This window comes from Heterodontus francisci, chromosome 18 (genome assembly GCF_036365525.1).
Source record: "Heterodontus francisci isolate sHetFra1 chromosome 18, sHetFra1.hap1, whole genome shotgun sequence".
Classification (NCBI taxonomy): Eukaryota; Metazoa; Chordata; class Chondrichthyes; order Heterodontiformes; family Heterodontidae; genus Heterodontus; species Heterodontus francisci.
The window spans coordinates 65,595,337-65,622,373 of NC_090388.1; the positions used below are offsets into that span (position 1 = coordinate 65,595,337).

The following is a 27,037-nucleotide window of genomic DNA, read 5'->3' on the forward strand; positions in this document are numbered from 1 at the left end:
GAAGAGAAGCAAGGGCAAAGCTGGACAACAATTCAAGATGGAAAACTCCGCCTGGGTGATTAATACAATAGAGGATTTGATCCTCAGCTAAGGTTCCAATAAAACACCAGTTAGTGACTGAATGTGCGTTGGATTCACAATTATCCTGTCAGGTATAATGAGGCCTGACATCACGGATACTATTCAAAAGCAGAATACACCTCCAGAGGGGAAAAAAACAAACATTAACGTTGGAAATCTGGTTTGGTATTGTGATTTCGGCAATACATTGGAGCGTACAGCAATAATTAAAATTAAAATAGCTGGTTGGGTAACTTAGAGGTCAGTTTATGTGCTGGACTGCCTGCTATTTTTCCTCATTAATTTTCATGGACAGGAAAACAGTGAACTTGTGAGCACCGAAGTGGAAAGAAAACTGTAGTCTTCACGTCCGAATTGGGTACTTAATTTGAAAAAGGCATTTTAGATCCTGGGCCAACTCAGGAATAAAGTTATCAACTTGTGGATGGTTTGTCTTTTATTTACCCAACTATGAATCATCGGGGTACTACCAAGCTCTAGTTAAGGTCTATCTGTACACGACCTCTGGTTTTTTTTTTGTTCCTAGTACTGGTCATGTGAGTAAGCTATGACCAACATCAAACGAGTTTGTAAATTGAAATAAAAGCAAAATACTGCAGATGCTGGAAATCTGAAATAAAAACAAGAAAAGCTGGAAATACTCAGCAGGTCTGGCAGCATCTGTGGAGAGAGAAGCAGATTTAACATTTCAGGTCAGTGACTCTTCATCAGAACTGTAAATTGAAATGCTGTTTGGAGAGCCTCTGTTAGATGTCTTGCCACTAAGCACTGTAAAAGCATTAACATTCACAGCAATGCATTACACAATAATGTTTGGCAACAATACAATGTTTCCATCCTCCAAACATATTTCATATCTTGTGAAACATGGCATTCATTTTAGAAATAAATATAGCTAAAAAGTCCATTAGGTAGCCCACTTGTATCTGCATAATTGTTGCTAAGTGAACTTGGCTACAGGATGGGGTCACCAGACAGGTAATGCATTGAAGTGTAAAATAAAAACAAAGTGCTGGAAATACTCAGCAGGTCTGGCAGCATCTGTGGAGAGAAAGAGAGTTACTGTTTCAGGTCTGTGACCTTTCATCAGTTCTGAAACGTTAACTGTTTTGCTCTCTCTCCACAGGTGCTGCCAGACCCCAGTATTTCAGCACTTTGTTTTTTATTTCAGATTTCCAGCATCTGTAGTATTTTGCTTTTATGATGCATTTAAGTAGATTGATTACATAATATGCACCATCCCAGAGCAGCACAAATCAAACAACGAACAAAGCATCTTTTAACAGTCAAATCCCACGCAATCATAAGTGTATAATGTATAATCCATAAATCAGAATGCAGAAAATTACTTCAAAGTAAATTGCATGAATAGGACAAGGAAACACAGGTTCAAAGCAAATTTAGAACTGATGCTATCAGAAAGTTTTTCACACAAAAGAATCAAAACCTGAATTGGGTACTAATGTGATGGCAAGCTTTTTGGCTTAAAGAACCAGCTGTATGCTGCAACAAGAGGAAATTACTGAATGAATAAATTGAGATGGGGCAAATGGTCTCCCTCACCTCTAATTATCTTGTGAAAAAAGTAGCCATTCAACGGTTAAATATTATCTTTTGCATATTACTGCATCAGATCATGGTTTTGGAGACAGAGGACCCCTCCACATGTTGGCCCAAGACATGATCACTGCACAAACAGAATAGCTTCAATTTTCTGGAAGTCCTGCCCTACCATGAATGAAGATAAACACCACTACTCAGTTTGTCAACAGATTTGCATTAAGTCTCATTCTCTAAAGCTAAGACTTGCACCTGCTAGTGCTCAAGCTTGAAGAATGGTTCTGTGGGTCTAAATGTGACCATACCTTTTGTAGAATCCACTCCTTCCACAGAGGAACATTTGGGAGAAAATTGAAAGATAGTTAACCTTAAAACTCAAAGATCAATAGTGCTTTGAAATTAGCTTTAGTGTTTCAACTAAACTAGATTAAACTTGCATGTAAATGTGACATTTTATTTCTACAAAAAAAATTGATGTTTTACTTCTTTCCTTCCCACAGCATAGGCTGTGACATGTTATGCAAATCATTTGAAAAGCAGTCAAATGTCATGATGTGATCTAATATGGTTGTTTATATAAAAATAAAACTTGTGTAAACTGTACTAAATTGGGCATGTTATTTTTAAATAGTATAGTTCCCATTATTACACATGTTTAAAAAGGCAAATAACCAAAGATTTTTGAATTAAGAGGGAGGCTAATGGGATAGAGGTGGTGAAGCATCAGTATTTTCAACTGCCGCCCGAGCACTCAGTGGAGGGTTGTTAAAAGGGAAAAGTTAAGGACAGTTACAATTTTAAGCAGTGAAGACAGACTAGTTATCATTTTACATCTCATGTGCAATGTAATGACACATCAGTAACATATTAACAATTATCATGCTAAGTCATTAGCAATTTTTCATTACTTTTAGTAACCATGCCTTAAGTGTTAAAGCATTTTTAAACTTCAAAGGGATAAGCAAGAAGTACCAGCACTCATACAACAATATGAACTAAAACATTTTGCCTTATTTCTTCTATACAATTCTTGAAATAAAGCAATGAATGATAAAAGTCTGGTCACAGGAAAACAGTACTTGATTGAACAAATGACAACGGTAGCCTGCAAATTATCACGACAAATAGGCTCTGTGCTACACATGAAAAGGCAAGTTTCCATTAAAAATAGAAATGGACATCAGGATAATGAATTACCAACTAAAAGAACTCAGTTATTTTCTCTCTTTGGGTGGAATCAGTAGATAGACATTTTCAGTAGACTTCACTGAATTTTAATTGTGTTAACAGTTAAAAAGCCTAGATTTCATCTGAAAATTAAAAGTGATATAGCATTGCAACTTAAGGCTTTCTCAACATCCCATAACCTCAGTAATCCTTGAAGGAAGTGAAACACAAACAAAAATGTGGAAAAGAACATTTTAAGTTTCAGAATTCTCCCCTCATGGAAGACATTGAAGATATTACAAATGGGTGAATGAAGATTATAATATGGAAATTATTCTAGTTTCCAGAATTGAGACAAGACAACCACAATACCTTGGGCAGGTACAATGATCGTAAATGAACACTTGAGCCAGTAGTCCCAGAAATCAGGTAAGAATAAATCCACTGCACGCACTATCCACGAAAACGGCAGATTGGAGATAATAGACTTCACAGGAAAAAGGTGATTGATGGTGGGAAATAATGAGGCTCAATGATAGCAGCTGGATGCGAGATGATTATGACAATAACATCAATGATCAATAATGCACCCTCACCCTCATAATAAATCTTAAAAACCATGATAAATAGATTTCAGTGATTTTTAAACATTTATTTAGGTATACTTTCAGTTAAAAGTTCCATTTGGTAATTGCAAATCTGTATTGAGAGTTTGCTCTTTGATTCTGATGCAAGGTCATCAAAAGGACTATAATGTAGATACTGATGTCAACATTCATTATTACATGAGTTCACTTCCAAATATTCCCAAAATTGCAGTTTAACAAGCATTAAGCACAGCCCTTTATGAATACATTAAATGCAAATTCCTAATCACACCCTTCCTTCACCTCGATAACAATTGAACATTAGACTATTTCGCATTAACCCTTACACTGCTAAATATGCACCATGTATGATTAGAAGAAATGCTATTACTCAGCACTTTAAGGGTTAAAAATTGTTGTCCCCCCAATTGTGTTTAGTTTCCATAAGAGGACCTGAATTCCTATTTGAAAAACTTGACCTAATTTCCAACAGACATGGAATCAGCCAGGAGTATAAATATTTAACAAAGTAACAGACATAAGTCAGGGGATTTCAACTGAAAATAGTTATGGTAGACAGTATTGCTGCATACAGTATAAAACACTCACAGATAAGTTGCTGTGCATCTTTGTATTGAATCACTCAAGACAGGGTAGATAGTATTGCTGAACAAGAAGACACAAATGAGTTGTCTGTAAGCTGTGCGTTCATGCAGTGAATTAATTCAGAAGGGTGTAAAATTCTATCAGCTTCAGCAACAATGAAGTACTGAAGAAACCGAATAGAAGAGTTGTATTTAAAAAGGTTACAGTGCTATGCAAAGCTTTAATAAGAGTTGCTTCTTCTTAGGTACAGAAAATGCATATTTCTGAAAAAATAGTGTTGCTATTCTGGCTTTTAACAAGCATAATCAAAGCTTATGTCAACTTTGCTCCATCACACTCAATGTGTGTTGCTGGAATGAACACATTCATATGTAATTCCTTATATGTCCCAACACCAAGTCTGCCTAGGGTGAATCGTTACCCACAATGCTCTGTCAAATGAACTATTAAATGAGGTATTGCACAGATTATGAAAAAGAGCAAAAGGCAACAAAAATATACAGCAAAATCTGCATAACATTTACAGGACAATTTTACAGGATTCAGAAAGACAGGAAGGTTTATGGTCTTGCTGAGAAAATCTAATCTTCCCATTCATCATCATCATCAAAATCCTCTTCCTCATCTTCATCCTCATCTTCATCTGAAAATGATGTTGTACTTAATTAGTTTACAGACATCAAATAACATTTGATAATTCTTAAGCACTAATACTTCAAGATATTTCATTTTACTCTGACTCAAATATGCTACAGAGGCAAAATGCCCCAAAGTGCTTTACAAAGGCATAAGGAAGAGCAGACACAAATCCAAAAGGAGGAACGTTTGGGAGGGGTGATGGGTTTAAGGAGAGGGAACAGAGGCCTTTTATGGCCAGATATCCAGCACATGAAACCTAAACACCTGGAGGCAAGGCTGCCAATGGTGAGAAGGAGGAGGCAGAAGTAGGTGAAGTCTGGGGAAAGGAAAGACGGGGTGGGCAGGGGGAAGAGCGTTTATCAAAGTGCTTGAAGCCATGGAGGAATTTAACATGAGAATGGACAAGTTTTAACATAAGAATTTAACATTTGAAGCCTTGGGGGACTGGAAGCCCATGTAAGTAAGTGAGGATCGGAATAATGGTGCATGACAAAACAGAAGTTGGATGAGCTCGAGAATATGAAAGGTGGAGACTTGGAGTTCAGATATGAGATCACTTGAAGAGTTGAGATTAAAGGTGACCAAGACATGAAGGAGGAAGGGGGTGAGAGGGGGGGTCGAGTTCGAGTGAGGGGAGGGGGCCAGGGCAGGACACAGAGAAAGAGAGGAAAATCAAGGGAGGGCACAGAGAGAGAAAGAGAGAGGGGAAAATCAAGGGAGGGCAAAGAGAGAGGGGAAAATCAAGGGAGTTCGGTGGGGGGGGGGTGGATCAAGGGAGGGCAGAGAGGGGGGTGAGATCAAGGGAGGGCAGAGAGAGGGGGGGGATCAAGGGAGGGCAGAGAGAGGGGGGGGATCAAGGGAGGGCAGAGAGGGGGGTGAGATCAAGGGAGGGCAGAGAGAGGGGGGGGATCAAGGGAGGGCAGAGAGAGGGGGGGGATCAAGGGAGGGCAGAGAGAGGGGGGGGATCAAGGGAGGGCAGAGAGAGGGGGGGGATCAAGGGAGGGCAGAGAGAGGGGGGGGATCAAGGGAGGGCAGAGAGAGGGGGGGGATCAAGGGAGGGCAGAGAGAGGGGGGATCAAGGGAGGGCAGAGAGAGGGGGGATCAAGGGAGGGCAGAGAGAGGGGGGATCAAGGGAGGGCAGAGAGAGGGGGGATCAAGGGAGGGCAGAGAGAGGGGGGATCAAGGGAGGGCAGAGAGAGGGGGGATCAAGGGAGGGCAGAGAGAGGGGGGATCAAGGGGGGAATCAAAGGAGGGCAGAGAGTGAAAGGGTGTGCCGAGGGAGGGCAGAGAGTGAAAGGGTGTGTCGAGGGAGGGCAGAGAGTGAAAGGGTGTGTCGAAGGAGGGCAGAGAGTGAAAGGGTGTGTCGAAGGAGGGCAGAGAGTGAAAGGGTGTGTCGAGGGAGGGCAGAGAGAGGGGGGTAAGAGGAGAGGGTTGAGAGAGACGGGGGGAAGGATTAAGGGGGGAGGATTGAGAGACGGGGTTTTGAGGGAGATTTGACAGCGTGAGGATTAACAGACATACTGAGGAATGGGGGGTGGGGGAAGAGGAAGAGAGAGAGAGGGAAGGGGAAGAAAGAGAATGAAAAACAGCCACAGTATGAGGGGCACTTGTGGGGATCTTTGTCGGCGACATGTCAGGGAAAGCAATATAGGGAACTGAACGGATGGTCTCCAAATTGATGACAAGGAAATTTATGAACTCATGACTTATTAGAAATGAGCTTGGAGGGCAGTAGAGAGGAGCCTAGGCAGGCTGTTAGATGTGCAGAAAAGGAAACAGATTTTAATTGCCATCCAGGCTGATTTTGGAGCTGTAAAAGATTTTGGTGGAGACCAGCATGGCCCATTGGAGCTTAATGTGATTAAGGTAGAATTGGCAATGTATTGCTAAGCTGTTTGTCCACAGAAAGCAGGACAAATCCAACCCGGCCAATCACCATCCTATCAGTCTACTCTCGATCATCAGTAAAGTGATGGAAGGGGTTGGCGACAGTGCTATCAAGCAGCACTTGCTCAGCAATAACCTGCTCAGTGACACTCAGTTTGTGTTCTGCTAAGGCCACTCAACTCCTAACCTCATTATAGCCTTGGTCCAAACATAGACAAAAGAGATGAACTCCAGAGGTGAGGCATGAGTGACTGTCCTTGACATCAAGGCAGCATTTGACCGAGTATGGCATCAAGCAGCCCTAGTAAAACTGGAGTCAATGGGAATCGGGGGAAAAAGCTCCGCTGGTTGGAGGCGGACCTAGCGCAAAGGAAGATGGTTGTGGTTGTTGGAGGTCAATCATCTAATGCCAGGATGTCACTGCAGGAGTTCCTCAGGCTAGTGTCCTAGGCCCAACCATCTTCAGCTGTTTCATCAATGATCTTCCCTCCATCATAAGGTCAGAAGTGGGGATATCGCTGATGATTGCACAATGTTCAGCACCACTTGCAGTCCTCAGATGCTGAAGGAATCTGGGCAATAAATGCTGGCCTGGCCAGCATCGCCCACATCCCATGAATGAATGAAAAAAACAAAAATCTGTGTTCAGACGCAGCAAGACCTGGACAACATCCAGGCTTGGGTTGATAAGTGGCAAGTAACATTCGAGCCACACAATGACCATCTCCCCTTGATGTTCAATGGCATTACCATCGCTGAAACCCCACAATCAACATCCTGGGGGTTACCGTTGACAAGAAACTGAATTGGACCAGCCACATCAATACTGTGGCTACAACAGCAGGTCAGAGGCTGGGAATTCTGCAGCGAGTAAATCACCTCCTGTCTCCCCAGTGCCTGTCCACCATCCACAAGGCACAAGACAGGAATGTGATGGAATACTCTCCATTTGCCTGGATGGGTGCAGCTCCAACAACACTCAAGAAGCTCGACACCATCCAGGACAAAGCAGCCCGCTTGATTGGCATCCTATCCACCATCTTTAACATATAATCCCTTCACCAATGCGTACAGTGGCAGCAGTGTGTACCATCTATTGCAGCAACTCACCAAGGCTCCTTCAACAGCACCTTCCAAACCTGCGAACTCTACCACCTAGAAGGACAAGGGCAGCAGATGCATGGGAACACCACTACATGCAGGTTCCCCTCCAAGTCACACGCCATCGTGAGCTGGAACTACATTGATGTTCCTTCACTGTCGCTGGGTCAAAATCCTGGAATTCCCTTCCTAACAGCACTGTTGGTGTACCTACACCACAAGGACTGCAGCGGATCAAGCATGCAACTCCCCACCACCTTCTCAAGGGCAATTAGGGATGGGGAATAAATGCTGACCTAGCCAGCAATGTCCACATCCCTTGAATGAATTTTTTTTTAAAATCCACATATGCTCAAGTTTGTGCCCCTTGAAATGAGGGAATAAAATGGTTGCCATATCAGAGGGAATGACTGGGACGGTTTCTTTGGAGTGAAGAACAATTGCGGCAGTGAGGCAGTATTTGAGTGAATTAATAACTGCAGGTATATTGTGCAAATGGAGGGCTACAGACATGGCAGCTGGAAGTTAGAGTGTAACAGTATGCAATGCAGTTTTGGGGAAAGGAGTGCATGGGGAAGTGGAAAGAGAAGGGAGTTTGTTTTTCCTTTGGGTGAATGCCAAAACATAAGTAGAGTTGATAGAAGCAACAGAAAGGCAAATGGTGAAGAAAACATAGATGTGGTTGGAAATAGAGACCATTGAAAAGGGGAGGTCACACAAATAGCATGGTTGATGGAATGGCCATGATGGAGAGGTTTAGGAAGGAATTTAGAAGTGAATTCAGTGGAAAGAGGCAAGGCGAGTTTTTAAATGGAGAATGACACCATCAAGGATGGGGTATGCCCTCGTGTAGAGCCCATGGGAACAAAAAGGGAGGATATCTCATGATGGGGCAGTAGGCAACTAGTATTTTAAAAAAGGAGAGCCGTGCTCATAAAGAGGGAAAAGTGCTAGTGTAGAGAAAGATAGCGAGGTATGAATTGGTGGTAAGGGTCACAATGCCTTTGCAGTGTTTTGGGCGGGGTAAGTGCTGGTACATCTAGGCTATGAGGCTTCTGTAAGGAGCAAAGTGTCATCACCCTAGAGTCAAGCTTCAGTCAAATCCAGTTCACCCATGACATCTATGCCTGATGTAGATCATGAGGGCAAAAGAAAAATGCATGATGAATTTTCGTTGAATCTGGATTGACATTTTAGTCCAAGGTCTTCAAATAAACTGCAAATACATGGGCAAAGTTATATGCTGCCTATGCTCCAAAGAACAAAAAGGCAAAAAAGTTGTGTCACCAAAAATAGTCTTTCTGGGTTTCTGTGTACAGAAGTGAGGGCATTTTAACCAAAGATCATAGACTGGACATATAAAATGCTGATGTAGTGTAATTCATATTTTTTTTTTTAAAAAGATGCTCACATAGCCTAACATTTGTGGTTAACATTATTCTGTGCTTATGTACAGGTTCGATGGAACATTATTACAGCTTTCTGCAGTTTAAAAAAATGTTTTCTTGAATCTTCAGTGAAATATTAGTCACATACTTACGAAACTTTAAGATACCCTCAAAGGTTCTTTGCTATTGCTAGTTTTGTAGCAATAAAGAAAAAATTTCATTAGAATAACAGCAAGTTTCTTGCAAATGTAAAATTTTTTTTGAAGTCCATCTTTAAAAGTCAGATGTAATCTCTGGAATCTGTAGAGTGACGGAGACCATTTATAAACCTCACCTGAAGAGTGAATGGCTTTACTCCTTTTCTGCATCACCTCCATCAGTGCTCCTACAATTCCTGCTGTTGGAGTAGGTGTTGAAGGAGAAGAAGAATCCTGGTCATTTACCTATAAAAGGAATTGGCATATCATAACTTGAAGTGTAGAATATGCAACACATTAGCAACCTGGTTAACACAGGCTGCAGGTTTTACTTCCTAACTGGCATGACCTGCAGTGCAAGTCCCAACAGCAATCAAGCACAAGTGACTTTATTGAATTCAATAAATCTTTGACCTAGATATTAATATTCTCAATTCAGCAAGGGACAGCAAAAAAATATTTGTGCTGGAAAGTTATAATGCAATTTCAGTCTCTCTCAAGTGAGTTCACCACACTTAGTTTCATTTTACAGTAGCAAAGCTCATTCAAGACAGATTGCAGCAGATAAATGCTAAGCCACAAAAGATTCAATTCAATGTAGTATGAGTGACCAGAATAAATACTTTGAAAGAAAGTGAAACAGACTTTAATATCAATGAACAAAACACATTTTGTGGCAAAAACTCAAATTCTGTTTTATCCTTGTAAGTGTTTGTTTTCTGCTGCTTTTAGAGTCAGAGAGTCATTTACGACACAAAAGGAGACCATTTGGCCCATTGAGTACATGCCGGCTCTCCATAGAGCTATCCAGTCAGTCCCACTCCCCTGCTTGATCCTCATAGCCATGCAAGTCTATTTCCTTCAAGTAGCCTTTCAATTTCCTTTTGAAGTCAATGATAGTCTCTGCTTCTACCATCCTTGTGGGCAGCAAGTTCCAGGTCATTACCACCCGCTGCATAAAAAAGTTCTTCCTCATATTCCCCCTGCATCTCTTGCCCAAACATCTGCATCCTTGTACCATTAGTTAATGGGAACAGATTTTCCTTGTCTAACCTATCTAAGCCGGTCACAATCTTGTACACCTCTATCACATCTTCCCTCAAGCTCCTTTGCTCGAAGGAGAACCACCCCAGCTTTTCCAACCTAACCTTGTAACTAAAATCTCCCATCCCTGGAACCATTGCTCTGCATAGTGTAAGCATAATATATTAAATCTTAAATACTAATAGTCACAACTTAAACTAACTGATAATACAGAACATTTACTTACAGTCTTAAGCTGTATACCCTGCCGTATTTGGTCTAATAGTGCATCCCTTCCCGAGCAAGACACTGGCCGGCCGCTTTGTTCAACTTTCTTTAACTGAGTGCCTTCTCTGATTTGATCCAGAAGAGCTGATTTGCTCCCAGTAGATGAAGGAAGAGCATCAATGTCAGTGAGCACTGCAGGGAGTGGAGGAGGGCCAGGTGGTGGAGGTGGAGGTGGTGGTGGAGGTGGAGGCCCAGCAGCTCCTGGACCTCCAGGAGCAGGATGTGGCGGAGGCGGTGGTGGTGGAGGACCTGATGGGACTGGTGGAGGTGGTGGTGGTGGATATAACCTGCTGGGTGGTGGTGGTGGTGGTGGTGGAGCTCCTACTCCTGACCTGGAAGGTGGTGGAGGTGGGGGAGCTGCAGAAGGAGCTGCTGATGGGGCTCTTGAGGGGGGTGGAGGAGGTGGTGCGCCTCGCCCACGAACAGGAGGTGGAGGAGGGGGTCCTGAACTATGTGGAGGAGGGGGTGGTGGTGGTCCTCCTCTGGAAGGTGGTGGCGGAGGCGGAGCTGAAACAAAGCAAAATAACAATTAGCATCCTATGAATTCAAAAATCATATGGGAAAACAAATAGAATTACTAAAAAAGAAACAATGGATACTGTAGTCATAAAGCCTGCGATCTTCACACAAAACAAAAATCAATTTCATAGTTAATTACATTTAAAATAGAGATTCAACTACCATTTTTCACCTCTCACTTTTCACTTAATGTCTAATACAAACTAGGATTATAATAATTCAAATCATTGAGTTTCAGTTGAATTAACAAAGGAACATCTGTACCCAAGTATGACCACTTGGAACAGATAACATGCCATGGGATTTCCAGAGATTATCATTTGCATAGCCAAAATTAGATTTACTGAGCATACAGCCCATCATGCAGCTTTATTCAGAACTCATGCTTGTTCCAACTATTTATCAGTTATCATATGAAGCAAATTCTAATAACTCCACAATGCATAAAAACATTATTGAAGGTACCTCTACAAAACTGAAAATTAATAATTGCATTGCATAGATCAACAAATTAACTTGCGTGATATGTTATCAGATACAAATAGATGCAAATTGCATTGGGAGTGTAGTAGAGCACACAGGCACGGTATAAGTATGTTACTGCAGGAAGGGAAGATTGGGAAGACACGGAAAAGGAACACTCGAGAAATCACAAGTAGTATACAGATATGTAAGCTTATACCTATACAACCCATTACATTCTCAAGAATTTTAAAGTAGATCAGATGTGTTTTAGACTAGTTTTAATCACTATACATATACTTTACATCTGAATAGTTTTTTTTATATATAAACAAAAAGGCCCTTAAAAATCAAATTAAAATCTAATGAAGACCAAATGACAGATTTATGGTTTGATTGAAATAGGAATAGTCTCTCTATATCACTCAATACTGTAAATCAAAAATATGACCAGAGAATTTAGACAAGAGAACTATCTTATCTAATCAAATGTAAGAAAACCTTTGAATTGTAGCAAATCTTTTATACCACAGAAACTTGCCAGATCTTGATTGCCATGACAAATAGGGCTCATCTTTCCATGTAACCTCCCCGCACCTGCCCTGTGTAAAGGCTCAGGACCTTCACAATAGCCCAGTTCTCTTTGTCCTACACTTTAAAAAAAAAAATTTCTTCAAAACATTTTTTGTGGGAGGGATGCCATCAAAGAATAAAGACTCTACAAGTAGATCAATTTTTTCCCCCAATCATTGAAGTATCCTGTATAAACTGAAGGAACCATTCCAAGTAGTGACAATTTAGGAGGAGGAGCCGGAGGAGGAATACCCTAACTGGGACGTTTTACCCTTGCTTTCAAAACAGATATGCCAATATTTCCTGGTGTTGGCCAAATTTAAACAGTAATGTCTGAAACATGCATCAGACACTCTATCAGATGCTGTAGATGGAAGAAGTCTGACAAGAGAAGCACCAAGAAATAGTTGTGGAACAAGTAAAATGACCTTTAACTGGACTTTAAGTTTATTGTCTAAATGATGCAATGAAAATATATTCCATTAGCCTTGCTATATTCTGTATTACTAAGATCTTTCTTCCACAAAATGAGCTTCATCACGAAGAAAAAATAATTGTGTACATCTACAGTGAAAAATACAACTTGTATCCTATAGAGAGAGGGGTGGAAACAGAGGTTGCAGTAATTCCTGAAGTAAATGCAGTAAATCACCTTGTGAGAGGAATCCTGAGCAAGCCTAACAAATGCTCTATCCCCATATCAAATAGGTTAGGCTGATCTACAACTAAAACATGTAATTTTTTTTAAATAACTGTACAGGTTGAGATTGAAAAGTTTCAACAAGGTTGTCTTCCAGGTAAGAATCTTCAAATTACACATTCAGAGATTTGAACAGTGGCAAATCAATTTGGATACAACATTCATGCAGCCCGCATAAAAAAAGGTGCATGAATATACTGATCCAGATGCTCATGACTGTAATGGTGACCATGTGTACAATAATTTGGGCATTCGGTCCAAATAGATTAGTCCACTAGATATTCTAGAATATAATGAACCTTGCAGGGAGAACAGGCTTGTCATCACTCCATTCTACAAACTTGTGCCACTTGAGATAATAAATCTGCACAGTGGAAGGTTCTCTAGAATGGAATACGATCTCAATAGATCTCTGGATAAGATCTAGAGGTTGATGAAAAATGTCAGCTCTGGTTGCAGAATCTGATCCCTGCAGGCCTCACCTGTGTGGTAGCGAAACAGTGGTTCTTCTCTTTGTCAAGACCACCAAAGCTTTAGGTGGCAAGGTGATAGGGGAAAGGGAGCAAATGTGTACAAAATCCTTGGGTGGCACAGTGGCGCAGTGGTTAGCAGTGCAGCCTCACAGCTCCAGTGACCTGGGTTCAATTCTGGGTACTGCCTGTGCGGAGTTTGCAAGTTCTCCCTGTGACCGCGTGGGTTTCCGCCGGGTGCTCCGGTTCCTCCCACATCCAAAGACTTGCAGGTTGATAGGTAAATTGCCCCTAGTATAGGTAGGTGGTAGGGGAATTGGGGATATGGTAGGAATATGGGATCAATGTAGGATTAGTATTTTTTTTAAAATGGGTGGTTGATGGTCAGCACAGACTCGGTGGGCCGAAGGGCCTGTTTCAGTGCTGTATCTCTAAATAAATAAATAAAACAGAGGTATGATGATTCTCTGGGAATGCAAACAGATCAATCCCCAGTTTCATCTTTGGATTATTCTATAAATCTTCCACTTGGATGATGGGATAGATGGGCAACTGAAACCATTGCCCGAGTAGCCTACTACCACCAGATGAAGAGCTAAACAAGATATCATTTATGTCTGGCAGTTTTTGCCTGCAATATTTGAAGACAGAACTTTATTCAGAATAATGGGACACCAAAAGGAAATTCACCTAACCCCTGCACCTAGGAGCATAAGTCGCTGTAAAACCAGCACCAATCTCAGTAATACTGTTCTTGGACGGATCCTCATCTCAATGGTATCTTCCTCCATTTCCTCTTCATATTGTAAAGTGATTGCAGTGAATCAGCCAAATTGTAGCATTCTAAAGAACAGAATCCATTTGTGCCAAAATTGCAAGAGTTATGAGTATAGCCCTCAAAAACACTAATTCAGAATTTCCAAAAGATATTCTGCAAAGGGGATTTTGGTTTCTAAAGAAGTGGTGCAGTACCCATTACACTGGGTAAGCAGGTGTTACTCTGAATTGCTGGGGGCGGGAAGAAGAATTCAATAACCAAACAAGGAAGCTACAAAGAACTTATGAAAATTGCAAAAGCCACATCAATTCTAAACTGGAGCACTAATAATAAGCAATGTTTATTTTTAGGCTGATAGCTAAACTGGCTTTTTTAGGGTTGAAATCCATATTGTACATTAATTAGGTGTAACCAAAACAACAATATTCAAACAAAATATACTTTGTTAAAAAACATGTGGAAAATAAAATTAGCCAGAGCAACAAATATGAGATCAAGCTAATTATTGTGTAATTGGGAAAAGAAATCCCTGGATTTAACATCAAGTATTTTTAGGCCAAGAGCAGGAATCTTCAAAATGAAATCCAGCTGTTAGTGCATTCCTTTCACACACACTTGTGCTATGTTGTGATCAATGCAAACTTTCAAAAAAGGAAACTTCAAGCAAATATACTTTTTGTCCAAAAACCTACCAAACCAGTGTGATGAACCTATAAAAGCAAAAAGGAAAAAGATACAACTTACTTTATGCTAAGAACCATGTCAAAAGGGACACTAAAGAGTTACTGGCACTAAACTTTAAAAGGGCCCAGATGGTGTGTATCCCAGAACACTGGAGGAAATTGAAGAGATATCTGAAACATAACCTTAATTTTCAACATTCCTCAGAAAGAGGAATTATGCCAAAGGGCTGGAGAGCGGCAAATGTTACACATTTGCTGAATAAAGGATAAGCTAGAAAATTAGAGGCTAAGTAGTTTTGCCTCTCTTGTAGGTAATTCTAGAGTCCGTGCAAGATATGGTTAGTGTGTGCCCCAGGGATGTGTTGGGATCGCTCTTGTTTTCTGTTTATGTAATGAATTTGGAAATAGGCACAAAGTTGGCTAATGGCACCAAATTATACGGCATGGTAATTTGTGAGGAAGACAGACAGAAGGAAGCACTGGGCAGACAGGGAACAGATGCAACTCAATGTAGAGAAATGTGAAGAAGCGCATTTTTAGAAAAACAGCGAAACATATGCCAACAGTGCAGGAAGATGATCTAGAGCTGCAGATAAACTACCTTTAAAAGGCAGGTACCAGTAGAAAAGGTGAAATTTATATAATGGGCCACTGAAGACAAAAGCAATAAAGTGATATTAAATTTGTATATGACATTTGTTAGGTTTAAACTAGAAATTAGGTTAATTCCATTCCCCAAGTAGAAAACTGCACATCGAAGGGTGCATGGGTCGGAGACAGAACATTGTAACCCCAATTCTCCAACCCATACTAGCACCACTGGGAGGACACAATTCCCTCATGTACAGTCTGGGTACTCCATTATAGGAAGGATATCATACCCATGGAAAAGCTACAAAGATTCATCAAAATGCGAAGAGGTTTTTTTTAAAAAGGGACAGAAAAAGATGAAAGGGGAATTTAATGCACAATTCAACATTTTGAATGGTTTTGAGAGGCCGTGGTAGAGGACGAAGGGGACAGTTAAAACAAATTATTTCCCAAACAGAATTAAAGACAAGGTTAGAAAAACGTCACGTAGAAAGTGAATGTTGAATATTCTGCCACAAACCACTTTGAAGCAGATCCATTAAATTCTTCAAAATGGAAATTAGATAACTGCTTCAAAAAAAAGCTTAAAGGACATGAGGAACAAACAGGAAAGCAGTATTAAACTAGGCAGCTCATATGGAGAAAAGCGATAGTGCAGATGATGGGATAAATAGCCTATTTGAGTTGTAATATAATATAATGATAGGATTATTACAACAGGATAGACTGGGATACAGGTAGGGGGAAATGAAGAGGTGGCAAGCAACTACTGTGAAATAGGGGAACAATTGGGAAATAGCAATCTCAACATCGTTACATTTAATGCAAGAATAGAAAGGATATGAAGAATCAATGTAAGGGTGGTAGACTGAAAAAAGCAAATTTCTATAAGATAAGGAGAGACCTAGTTCAAACTAATTGGGTGGAAAAATTAGCAAATAAGTCTGTGGAAAGGGAACTCTTGAAAGCTGAGTGACAGTACAAAATAGAAACATTTCTATAAAGGCAAAAAAGGGAGTACAAATAAATTATAGATAAATGGAGACACAAACCAAGTAAAAGCAGAAAGAAGTCATGATAAAACTATAGCTAACATGATTTAAAATTTTACTCCTACACATGTCAATATTTTCCCTAACTTCATATATCCACATGTATAATGGAAAATTGACTTGTGTAAACTGGTCACACTATAATTGCAGACTCTTCTGTAATAATCCTGCAGCCCCATCACAGCTGAGGGGGTGTAATTACAGCATGACAAATTTATATAGACAATCTCTATTATAAATGTAAACACAGGAAATTATATAACACAAATAGAAATACAAGCCCAGAACTTAAGACTTTAAAATGGAGATCATCTTCCAATTACTCTGAAAGACTATATTTTGTCTGGACTCGGCATGGCCTACACAAGATGGCGCTGAAGAAAATTAGTATAGAAAGAGCACTGAATAGGTTAAAAAGATTAAAAGAGAATATGAAAATGTCTAGCAGATAGTAAAGGAAATAGTACCTACTTTTAATGTGATTAAAAAAGCAAGAATAATGAGGGGAGGATTACTTTGTGCGAAAGTGGAAATGTATTTGCAGAGGATAAAGATACGACAGCAATAACAAGTTTAGAAAAGACTGAAGTGAGAACAAAGATGTGGAGCAATCAGAGGTTATTGCAGAAAAGGAATTTGTTTTTTAATTAAAAGAAAAAGAACTCAATGGGCTCTGGTAGCATGTATCCGAGCTAGATAGGACATTAACATAGGCTCTGATCACAATATTTCAATCCTCCTTAGTTATGTAACTTGTAATATGGGCCTGCAAGGTCAATGCAACATTTATGTTAAAAACAGATAAATGAAGTTCACGATAGACCTATCAATTTAATGTCAGTTGGGTCAAACTCTTAAGATCCAAAATTCAAGATAAAATTAGTGGACATTTAAAAATGCAATCAAGGACAGCGAGAGATTTATTAAAGCCAAATTATGTTTAATATTTTAGTTTTTTGTTAAATGACTGGTTTTGTATATGTATTTGCATAATCCATTTGATAAGCTATTTTAAAAGGCTGTTATAAAAGATAAGGTGTACAGTTGATCACTATTAATGGCGCACGTGGGTAGTCAAGACCAATTTAGAGTTTTCAAGATTGGCAGGTTTGCTAATGGGACCCAAGTGAAAAGAAGAGAGAAGGGAAGAAGACGGAGAAAGGAAAAATTTGAGTCAGTGCTGGGAAAGGGGTGGTGGCTGTGCATAAAAATGAATGCAATCCAAGCCTGACTGCTTGATGGGAGGGTCTAGGTCACATTACATTTGAAGTGACACTTACAGGTACAATACTTTTAGCATCCTGAGACGACTCACTTTGGTCTTATAGACAAAATAGATGAGGCAAAGAGAAATGTAGCTGCAAAGTTAGCTGACAGACAGGGGACAACCACCATTTGGGTGGATATTGTGTCTCAAATTTTAGAAGGATTAAAAGTAGTGTATCCAGCAATCAGTGCTGGCTTCACTTTTGTACTCAGCAACTTGGACTTCCATTGTCCTCCTGGGCAGCCTCCCACCTTGTTCCCACCGTAAACTTGAGCTGATTCAAAACTCTGCTGCCTTTATCCGAACTCACACCAAATCCCACTCACCCAGCACTCCTGTGCTCGCTAACCTAGATTGAATCCCAGTCTGACAATGCCCCTTATTTTAAAATGCTCATCCTTATTTTCAAATACCTCCATGGTCTTGCCCCCTCCTTATCTTTATTACCTCCTCCAGCCCTACAACTCTGCACTCTTCCAATTCTGGCCTCTTGCAGACTTTCCTGCCTCTCTCTCTTTTAAGACATTCCTTAAAATGCCTCTCTGCTCAAACTTTTGGTCACCTGCCCGAATATCTCAGGTGGCTCAGTGTCAAATTTAGTTATTTTGTTTAATAACACTCCTGTGAAATGCCTTGGGACATTTTACCACATTAAAGGCATTATATAAACATGTTTTAATGAAAAGGTTTTGTTGTGCATAGGAAACACAATTTTGAAATTTGTTGACCACCCACAGATAAGGGATTTAGCAAATAGTAAGGATGACTGAGAGAACTTCAAATAGGAAGGCAGAAGATTTAATGATATGGACAGACAGGTGGCAGAAGTAATTTACTGTTGAGAAGGTGATACATATTGGATGGGGAATAAGGAATTGGTGTTTAAAATTCAAAGACACTGAAGTTCTGATGAACAAAGATATAAGGGTTCAAATACATAATTCTCTTGAGAGTTAGTCCAGATAGATAAAGCCATAAAGAGAGATCATCAGCATTTTAAGTTTTATGATGAATAAAGGCAGAGCGCAAGAGATAATGATAAATTTACAGATGGTAATTGTTTGGTCCGCGTTACAGTACTGTATGCATTTTGTTTTCATTTTACTATAAAAATGGCATTAAAGTGATAAAATGTAAAGGCCGTTGGTAGTACAAAACTTGAGTACTGCTGGAAAAAAAAAAGGACACGCTGTCGAAGGCTTTTGTTTTGCACACATCAGGACAGATGCAAAAATGCTAAATTTCAAAAGGAGCAACAATTTATACTACATGAGAAAAGAGTGCTGATTGGTTGGCAAGTCAACTCTGATTTCTCCATGGCAACGCCTCGTCCATGCACCAGTGAACAGTTGTCCCCAATGCTTTACTTAATTCAAAAAAGGTGCAACATCTGGGACATGTTCCTTTTGCCTGCAGAGGACAGGTCCCTGCACATGCAGATATGTCACGCTTGTTAAGGATGACTACTCCCGTCCCTCTGTCAGGCTTGCAAATATGTATATTTGGGTTGGCTTTAAGGCTTCGCAAAGCCACCAGATATTCACACTGCATGTGAAAATTAGACAAGTCATTGGGCATCCCGCAATATGCAGGTGCTAGATCAGCTAGCTGTGCTTTCAAGGACTCAGCATTTTCATTGGACACTGGTTTGTGGCAGGATAGCTAAGAACAGAGGAGTCCAAACTCCGCAAATACCTCTTCACATTTGACGTGGGACGTAGGAACTCCAAAATTGAAGCTGTGTGCAAGGACAAACTTGTTTTCGTGATGGGAATCTAGTTATTATTAGGTGCGAGTGCAGATACTGGGATTATTTCTACAGGAGTGGCAAAAACTAAGGGAATTTAATATTCTGGGTAGTTGTGATAGGGTGAATAGGGAAAGACAATTTTCTTAGCTTGGGGAGTGAATGACGATAGATCTGTATTTCAAAACTGTCAGAGACTGAGGCAAGGTATTAGAAGAAAAATAAATTGCTTAAGGCAGAGACTATCTTTTAAAATGGAAAAGTAGATAAATATTTATAGCAGAAGTAGATATGGGGCTATGGCAGGAGTCAGGGAGGAGGGAAAAAGAACTGGGCAGAAGGGTTTGTTTTGGCTTGTTCTAGCAAATAGCCAGCAGGTTCATACAGTCTTCCTTTTTAGAAACTTCCATGATTCTAATATGGAATGCCTCACCATGTGGGTATTGAGGCAGAGGATATAACAATTTAAAAGGAATTAAGACAAATTTACAAGGAAGAACAAAAGAATCTAGGAATGGGGTAGGAAAAATTAGAACAAGCAGCTCCAAGGTAGAACTAGCATAGGTATTATGGGCCAAATGAAATCACAATACAGAAGAGCTTGTATTTAATTCATAATGCCTGGCTCTTAGAATCTACTGAATGCTTAATATAAATGTCTAACCTAAAGGCATAATTTTTCAACAGAATTTTAAATTAACTTCAAGTTTGAAATACTGAATTTGAGAGAATTGAGTGGAGCAATGGAGTAAGCATTAGCCTTTCCTTTCTAGGAGCTGGGATCTAATTAGTTTGTTGGTTTCAAAGCATCATTTCTTTGCTGCCTGTAAGTGTCCTATGTGAAATAAGCCTGGGTGGCTTCAATCCAGTTCCTTGAGGGCGTGGCCCAGAAAACTGTCTTCACTTTGCAATCTCATTGAGAGATCACATGAATGCTGCTGCAGGAAACAAAAGAATGTTCACGTGTTTTGTTTATATATTTGCTGGCTCACAGTTCAATAAATTTGTTTAATAGCTTAAGATTAAAATGAGATCTGGAGTGATGCTTTAAGGCTTTCAAAGGTGAGAAAAGAATCTTGCAGGCATGAGACATTTAGCAGTAGCTAAAGCAACTACTAGCAAGATTGCTCAGTTAGTTACCTAGAACACATTACCAATAGATTACATAGTCACTAAAGTTAGGAAAGACAATCTCCAAGATTTTGGGACTCGGGACTCACCTGAGAGAGCCAAAAAATCAAAAGTAAGAATCAACGCGTTATGCAGAGGCCAGAAAAGAATTAAGAGGGAGGCTAGGATGGAACTGGAAGCTTAACACTTTTTCCCAAGATATTACAATCATATTATGGTAGAAAATCTAACGTGAGGATTGTGCTATAAAGTGTGAATTCCCAGTCCAAAGGCGAGTGATAAACCAGTTAGGTCTCAAACTCCGGCAAACTTTGCAATTGGTCAACAAGCTGAGGTCCTAAAAATACAGTTGAATATGGTGGTTAACTTACCTTGTCTACGCAACTCATTTTTCACAGCTTCAACTCCTCCCTTTTTTTCTATAAAATCGTATATAATTTTTGATGTTTCTTTGTCCTTCAGTTGCGACTCAGAAATACCACACATATCAAACAGATGTTTCAATTCAGGATCCAGATTATTCAGCTGAAAATAAAATGAACATGGATATTTAGGCAATTAAAGTCAATTCAACAGAACTACAAAATACAAAATTAAAAGGAGTTATACTGCACTTCACCACATATGGCCTCATTCTCCTCCTATACCACTGTTGAGTATGCATTCACCAAATACGCAACAATGCCAGGTTGGAATACTTTATATAGCAGGCACATCCACTGGAGGACCTATCCAAGAATCAGACTCAAAGTGCTGATGTCAATTCAGCACATTGCTCAGTGATAAGGATTGTGTAATGCAGTTGATCAGGACTTTATGTTTTTACTTGCATGACGTGTGTTCAAATCCATCCTTCACTGAGACATGAAAAGTCTTCTTGCTCAGCTAAGAGGCAAGGAGTTTCTGTTTAATTAGACAGCATCAATCCATTCCAAGTAATGATCACAACCGACAATCTATAGCATGGAAAGACCTTCAAGAACAGCATATATAGGAAGTGAAAGGTTATAATGATGCAGTAGGGGTGGCCCAGACTCTGTTTAAAACCGATTAAGCAAAGTAGTTTTACACTGCATCGGGCATGTGACCAATGAGTACTTGATCCTGAAAGTAACAATTTTCATTTTTGATGGATATTAATTTGCAAGTACAACTTTTATCATCCCTCTAGTTGTCTCAATTTGCAGTTTAGCAACAATGTAGGGGAGTTTTGTCCAGTTATAACTTATCATTTGAACAGAAGAATAGAGGTATCTACTGTCAATGGAATTAATGTACTTAAGCAACTTGTGTCCAAGTACAAATAGGAACAACAGGTACACATGGTTTCATTCCAAGTATCAATTCCTTAATTTTCTGTGAAGTAAACATAGAAACTGTCACTTAGATTTTTTTTGTTTAATTCAGATCAAAAACATTTGAGCACATGGAAGAACCTCTGTTTCAACTCTACAATGAGCTTGCAATCAACATCAAACCTCAGCAAAAAAGGCCAACACTTATTCTTTTGCATGGCACATTAGGGGTGATTCTATAATCCCAAAACAGAGCAGGTCAAAGAGGGCTGGTTTTCCAATCCGCTTTCCCCATGAACACAGAATCATGGAGTCACAGGGATAAAGCCCAGGCACAGCATGCCTATGAGCACACTTACAAAACAGGACCCAAAGCAAATATGCCTATTTCAAGCAAAATAGTTTCTGAGATCTTGACAATAACCCTTCACTATTGAGATGTGTGAAGGTTTGTAGATGTTTAAAGGAAAACAATCCAATGATTTCAAAATTGACCATTTTACTTACATCAAAACCTGTATTTGGGTCCCAGCCAACATGCCCTATATGCCTGTAATTAGAAAAGATACAAATCATATACAAAATTACAATACAGAATACAAGATGTCTTTTAAAAGAGGTCTTTCTAAAACAACACTATCAGGGAAATACTAATTTGAATTCAAGTGAACTTTTAAGGATAATTTCTTCTCTCTAATTTGCACACCCCCCCAACCCCCATTCTCCTTATCCACTGAAGAAAGTGACTCAGATCAGTAAAATTCCAAGGATAAGAGTGGCTCTCCAGTGCCTTTCCCAAGGGCTATTCTTCACACGCTAGTCCAACATCCTGTGTTGGTAGCCAAATGGACTGTAGGCAATCACAGCTGAAACCAACCTTACCTTCCTCACATGCACCCTAGCAGCAAGGGCAGGCTGGGCAGAAATCACAAGTGGGAACCCTAGCTAATTTTTCTCCCCTCCTCCTTTAGCTCAAAGATTAAAAGATTAAAGACAACTAGCAGAGACCCGCAAAACATCTGCAGTCGAATTAGTATACTTAACCAATTCCATCATCTCATCCATCCCTCCTGTGCCATCCACCCCCTCCCATGCCCTCCCTCCTATTGCCATTCCATGCTTCCGATGCCACTCAAATACCATTTCATCCCTCCCATGCTATGCCATCTTTCCGATGCCAGCCCTCCCATGCCATCACATCCTTCCCATGCCATCCCCATCTCATCCCAAGCCTTTGCATCCTTCCCATGCCATCCCTCTACATACATACATACGAACTAGGAACAGGAGCAGGCTATTGGGCCCCTCAAGCCTGCTCCCCCATTCTATAAGATCATGGCTGATCTGATTGTGAACTCAATACTTTCCTGCCTACCCCGGATACCCTATGCCTCCCTCGTTTGTCAAGAATCTGTCAACCTCTGCCTCAAAATCAATGACCCTGCCTCTACCACTCTCCAGGCAAGAGAATTCTGCCGACTCACGACCCCGAGAGAAAAAATTCCTCCTCATCTGTCTTAAATGGAAGACCCCTTACTTTTGAACTGCGCCCCCTAGTTTTAGTCTCTCTCACAGGGGGAAACATCCTTTCAACATCCATCCTGTCAAGTCCCCTCAGGATCTTATGTTTCAATAAGATCACCTCTCAGCCTTCTAAACTCCAATGTATACAGACCCAACCTGACCAACCTTTGCTCATAAGATAACCCTCTCGTCCCAGGAATCAGCTGAGTGAACCTCTCTGAACTGCTTCCAATGCAATTATATCCTTTAAGTAAGGAGATCAAAAACTGTGCACAATACTCTAGATGTGGTCTCCCCAATGCCCTGTACAACTGCAGCAAAACATCTCTTTTATATTCCAACCCCCTTGCAATAAACGACAACATTGCATTTGCCTTCTTAATCACTTGCTGTACCTGCATACTAACTTTTTGTGTTTTGTGTACTAGGACATCCAGATCCTTCTGCATCTCAGGGTTCTGTAATCTCTATCCATTTAAATAATATATTGCCTTTCTATTTTTCCAGCCAAAGTGGTCAAGTTCACACTTACCCACATTATACTCCACCTGCCAAATCTTTGCCCATTCACTTAATCTATCTATACCCTTTTGCAGACTTATGTCCTCTTCACAACTTACTCTCCTATCTATCGTTGTGTCATCAGCAAATTTCGTACCCATACATTCTGTCTCTTCATCAAAGTAATTGATATAGATTGTAAATAGTTGAGGCCCCAAGTACTGATCCCTGTGGCACTCCACTAGTTACAGCTTGCCAACCTGAAAACAACCCACTTATGCTTACTCTGTTTCCTGTTAGCTAACCAATCCTTTATCCATGCTAATATGTTACCCCCTACATCATGAGCTCTTATTTTGTTCAGTAACCTTTGATGTGGCACCTTGTCAAATGCCTTCTGGAAATCCAAGTACACCACATCCACAGATCCCTCTTTATCCATGTTGCTTGCTACTCCCTCAAAGAACTCTAATAAATTAGTCAAACACAATTTCCCTTTCATAAAACCATGTTGACTCTGCCTGATTGCATTGAGATTTTCTAATTGACCGGCTGTAACCTCCTTAATAATAGATTCCAGCATTTTCCCTTTGACAGATGTTAAGCTAACTGGCCTGTAGTTTTCTGCTTTCATGAATAGCACAGTTACATTTGTTATTTTCCAATCTGAAGGGACTGTTCCAGAATCTAGGGAATTTTGGAAAATTAAAACCAATGCATCCACTATCTCAGCAGCCATTTCTTTTAAGACCCTAGGATGATGTCCATCAGGACCTGGGGACTTGTCAGCTTTTAGATCTAATAATTTTCTCAGTACCCTTTCTTTGGTTATGGTATTCGTGTCAATTTCCTCCCTCCCTTTCAACTCTTCATTCACAATTATTGCTGGGATGTTATTTATGTCCTGTATAGTGAAGACAGATACAAAAAAATCTGTTCAATTCCTCTGCCATTTCCTTATTTTCCATTATTAACTCCTCAGTCACTCTCTAGAGGACCAACACTCACTTTACTTACTCATTTCCTTTTTAAATACCTGCAGAAACTCTTGCTATCATTTTCTATATTTCTAGCTAGCTTTCACACGTACTCTAATTTCTCTCTCATTATCCTTTTAGTCATTCTTTGCTGTTTTTTATAATTCTGTCTAATCTTCTGATCTGCCACTACTCTTCGCTGAATTGTACACTTTTTCTTTCAATTTGATACTATCTTTAACTTCCTTAGTTTGCCACGGATGGTGCGTCCTTCCCCTAGTCTTTCTTTCTCATTGGAATATATTTTTGCCGAGTGTTATGAAATATCTCCTCATTCCCACTCCTCCCATACCAGTCCATCCTTCCCTTACCAACCCCTATCCATGCTATTCCATCCTTCGCATCTCCTCCCTCCCATGCCATTCCATCCTTCTGATGCAACCCCTCCCCGTCATCCCCTCTTGCCCATGCCATCCCCAGCCATTGCATCCTTCCCATTCTTTCGTGTTTCAATTACAGCAGTCAGACTTTTGGTATAAATTCAGGATCAACAATGTTTTTCTCCATAAGCTGAATACATTAAAGTTTCAACTTTGACTTGAGTGATACCAATGCTTCCATTTCTTTGTGGGAAAGAAAACAAATGACTTGCAAGTAACACTAACATTACTTTTACTTTGTTCAAATGTCTAAAGAAAATAGCAACAAATTCTTCATTTATACATTTCTGAGCCTTTCATCATGGCTTCTATAATTTAGCGGCCCCAAGGTGGTCCTCAGCTATTATGCAAACATCGCAGTCAGAATTGGATATACAATCCAACAAACAAACCACATTTGGAATAATATATCTTCTATACAACAGTGATTGCAAACTTAAGTGTGCCAGCAGATAGGGCCAGAGTTTACAAATAAATTCAAAAAAAAACTGAATTAAGGGCTTCATATCTGAATGTCTGCAGAATTCGCAATAAAACTGATGAATTGTAAGCTCAAATAGAAATCCATACGTATGACCTGATAGCCATTACAGAGACGTGGCTACAAGGAAATCAAAGCTAGGACCTGAACATCCAAGCGTACTTGATGCTCAGGAAGGACTGGAAGTTGGGAAAAGGTGGTGGCGTAGTTCTATCAATTAAAGAGGACATTAGCACTATAGTGAGAGATGAACTTAGTTCTAAAGATCAAGACGTAGAATCAGTTTGGGTGAAACTAAGGAACAGCAAGAAGCAGAAAACATTGGTTGGAGTTGTTTATAGGCTAGCAAACAGCAGAGGTAATGTAAATCACAGTATAAATCAGGAAATTAGATGTGCATGTAACAAGGGTAATACAGTAATCATGGGGGATTTCAATCCATATAGACTGAGTAAACTTTATTAGTGCTAATGTTGTGGTGGACAAATTCTTGGAATGTATGCGAGATAGTTTTCTAGAGCAGTATGTAGAGGAATCAACTGGGGAACTGGCTATTTTAGATCCAGCGTTGTGCAATGATAAAGGGATAATTAATATCTTGTTGTAAAGGAGCCTTTAGGAAAGAGTAACCATAATATGTTAGAATTTTACATTAAGTTTGAAAGTGAATTAGTTCAATCAGAAACTAGGGACTTAAGTCTAAGCAAAGGAAACTATGACGGTATGAAGGTAAATTGGCTACGATGAATTGGGAAACTACATCAAAAGGAATGACAGTAGACAGGCAATGGCTAACATTTAAAGAAATAATACATAGTTTAACAAAAAATACATTCTTTTAATGCACAAAAATCCAGCAAGAAAAATGTTGCAACTCTGGCTAACAATAGAAATCAAGGATTATATTAGAGCAGAGGAAGAGGCGTATAAAGTTGCCAAAACAAATGGTAAGCCTGAGGATTGGGAGCATTTCAGAATTCTGCAAAGGAGGACAAGAAAAAGATTAAGAAAAGGGAAAACAGAATGAGAGTAAACTAGCGAGAAACATACAAACGGACGGTAAAAGCTTTTATAGGTATGTAAAAAGGAAAAGATTAACAAAGACAAATGTGGGTCCTTTACAAGTGGATTCAGGAGAATTTATAGTGGGGAATAAGGAAATGACAGAGAAACTAAACAAGTACTTTGTGTCTGTCGTCAGAGGAAAATACTAAAAACCTCCTAAAAATAATGGAGAATCAAGGGACTAGTGTAAACAAGGAACTGCAAGATAGTATTATTAGTTTAAAAAAAAGTACTAGAGAAATTAATGGGGCTTAAAG

General features: G+C 39.8%; 1 protein-coding gene across 2 annotated transcripts in view; it reads right to left on the minus strand.

The window, feature by feature from the left end:
• Nucleotides 1-2,466: 2,466 nt before the first annotated feature.
• LOC137379691 (actin nucleation-promoting factor WASL-like) overlaps nucleotides 2,467-27,037 on the minus strand; it is a 94,968-nt gene continuing 70,397 nt past the window's right edge. For both annotated transcript variants that reach the window (XM_068050903.1, XM_068050902.1), the window contains exons 7-11: nucleotides 22,300-22,342; nucleotides 20,869-21,022; nucleotides 10,484-11,031; nucleotides 9,351-9,459; nucleotides 2,467-4,644 (exon numbers count right to left, since the gene is read on the minus strand). In XM_068050903.1, the coding sequence (XP_067907004.1) occupies nucleotides 4,583-4,644; nucleotides 9,351-9,459; nucleotides 10,484-11,031; nucleotides 20,869-21,022; nucleotides 22,300-22,342 (916 nt within the window). In that variant the 3' untranslated portion in view covers nucleotides 2,467-4,582. The remainder of the gene's footprint in view (nucleotides 4,645-9,350; nucleotides 9,460-10,483; nucleotides 11,032-20,868; nucleotides 21,023-22,299; nucleotides 22,343-27,037) is intronic.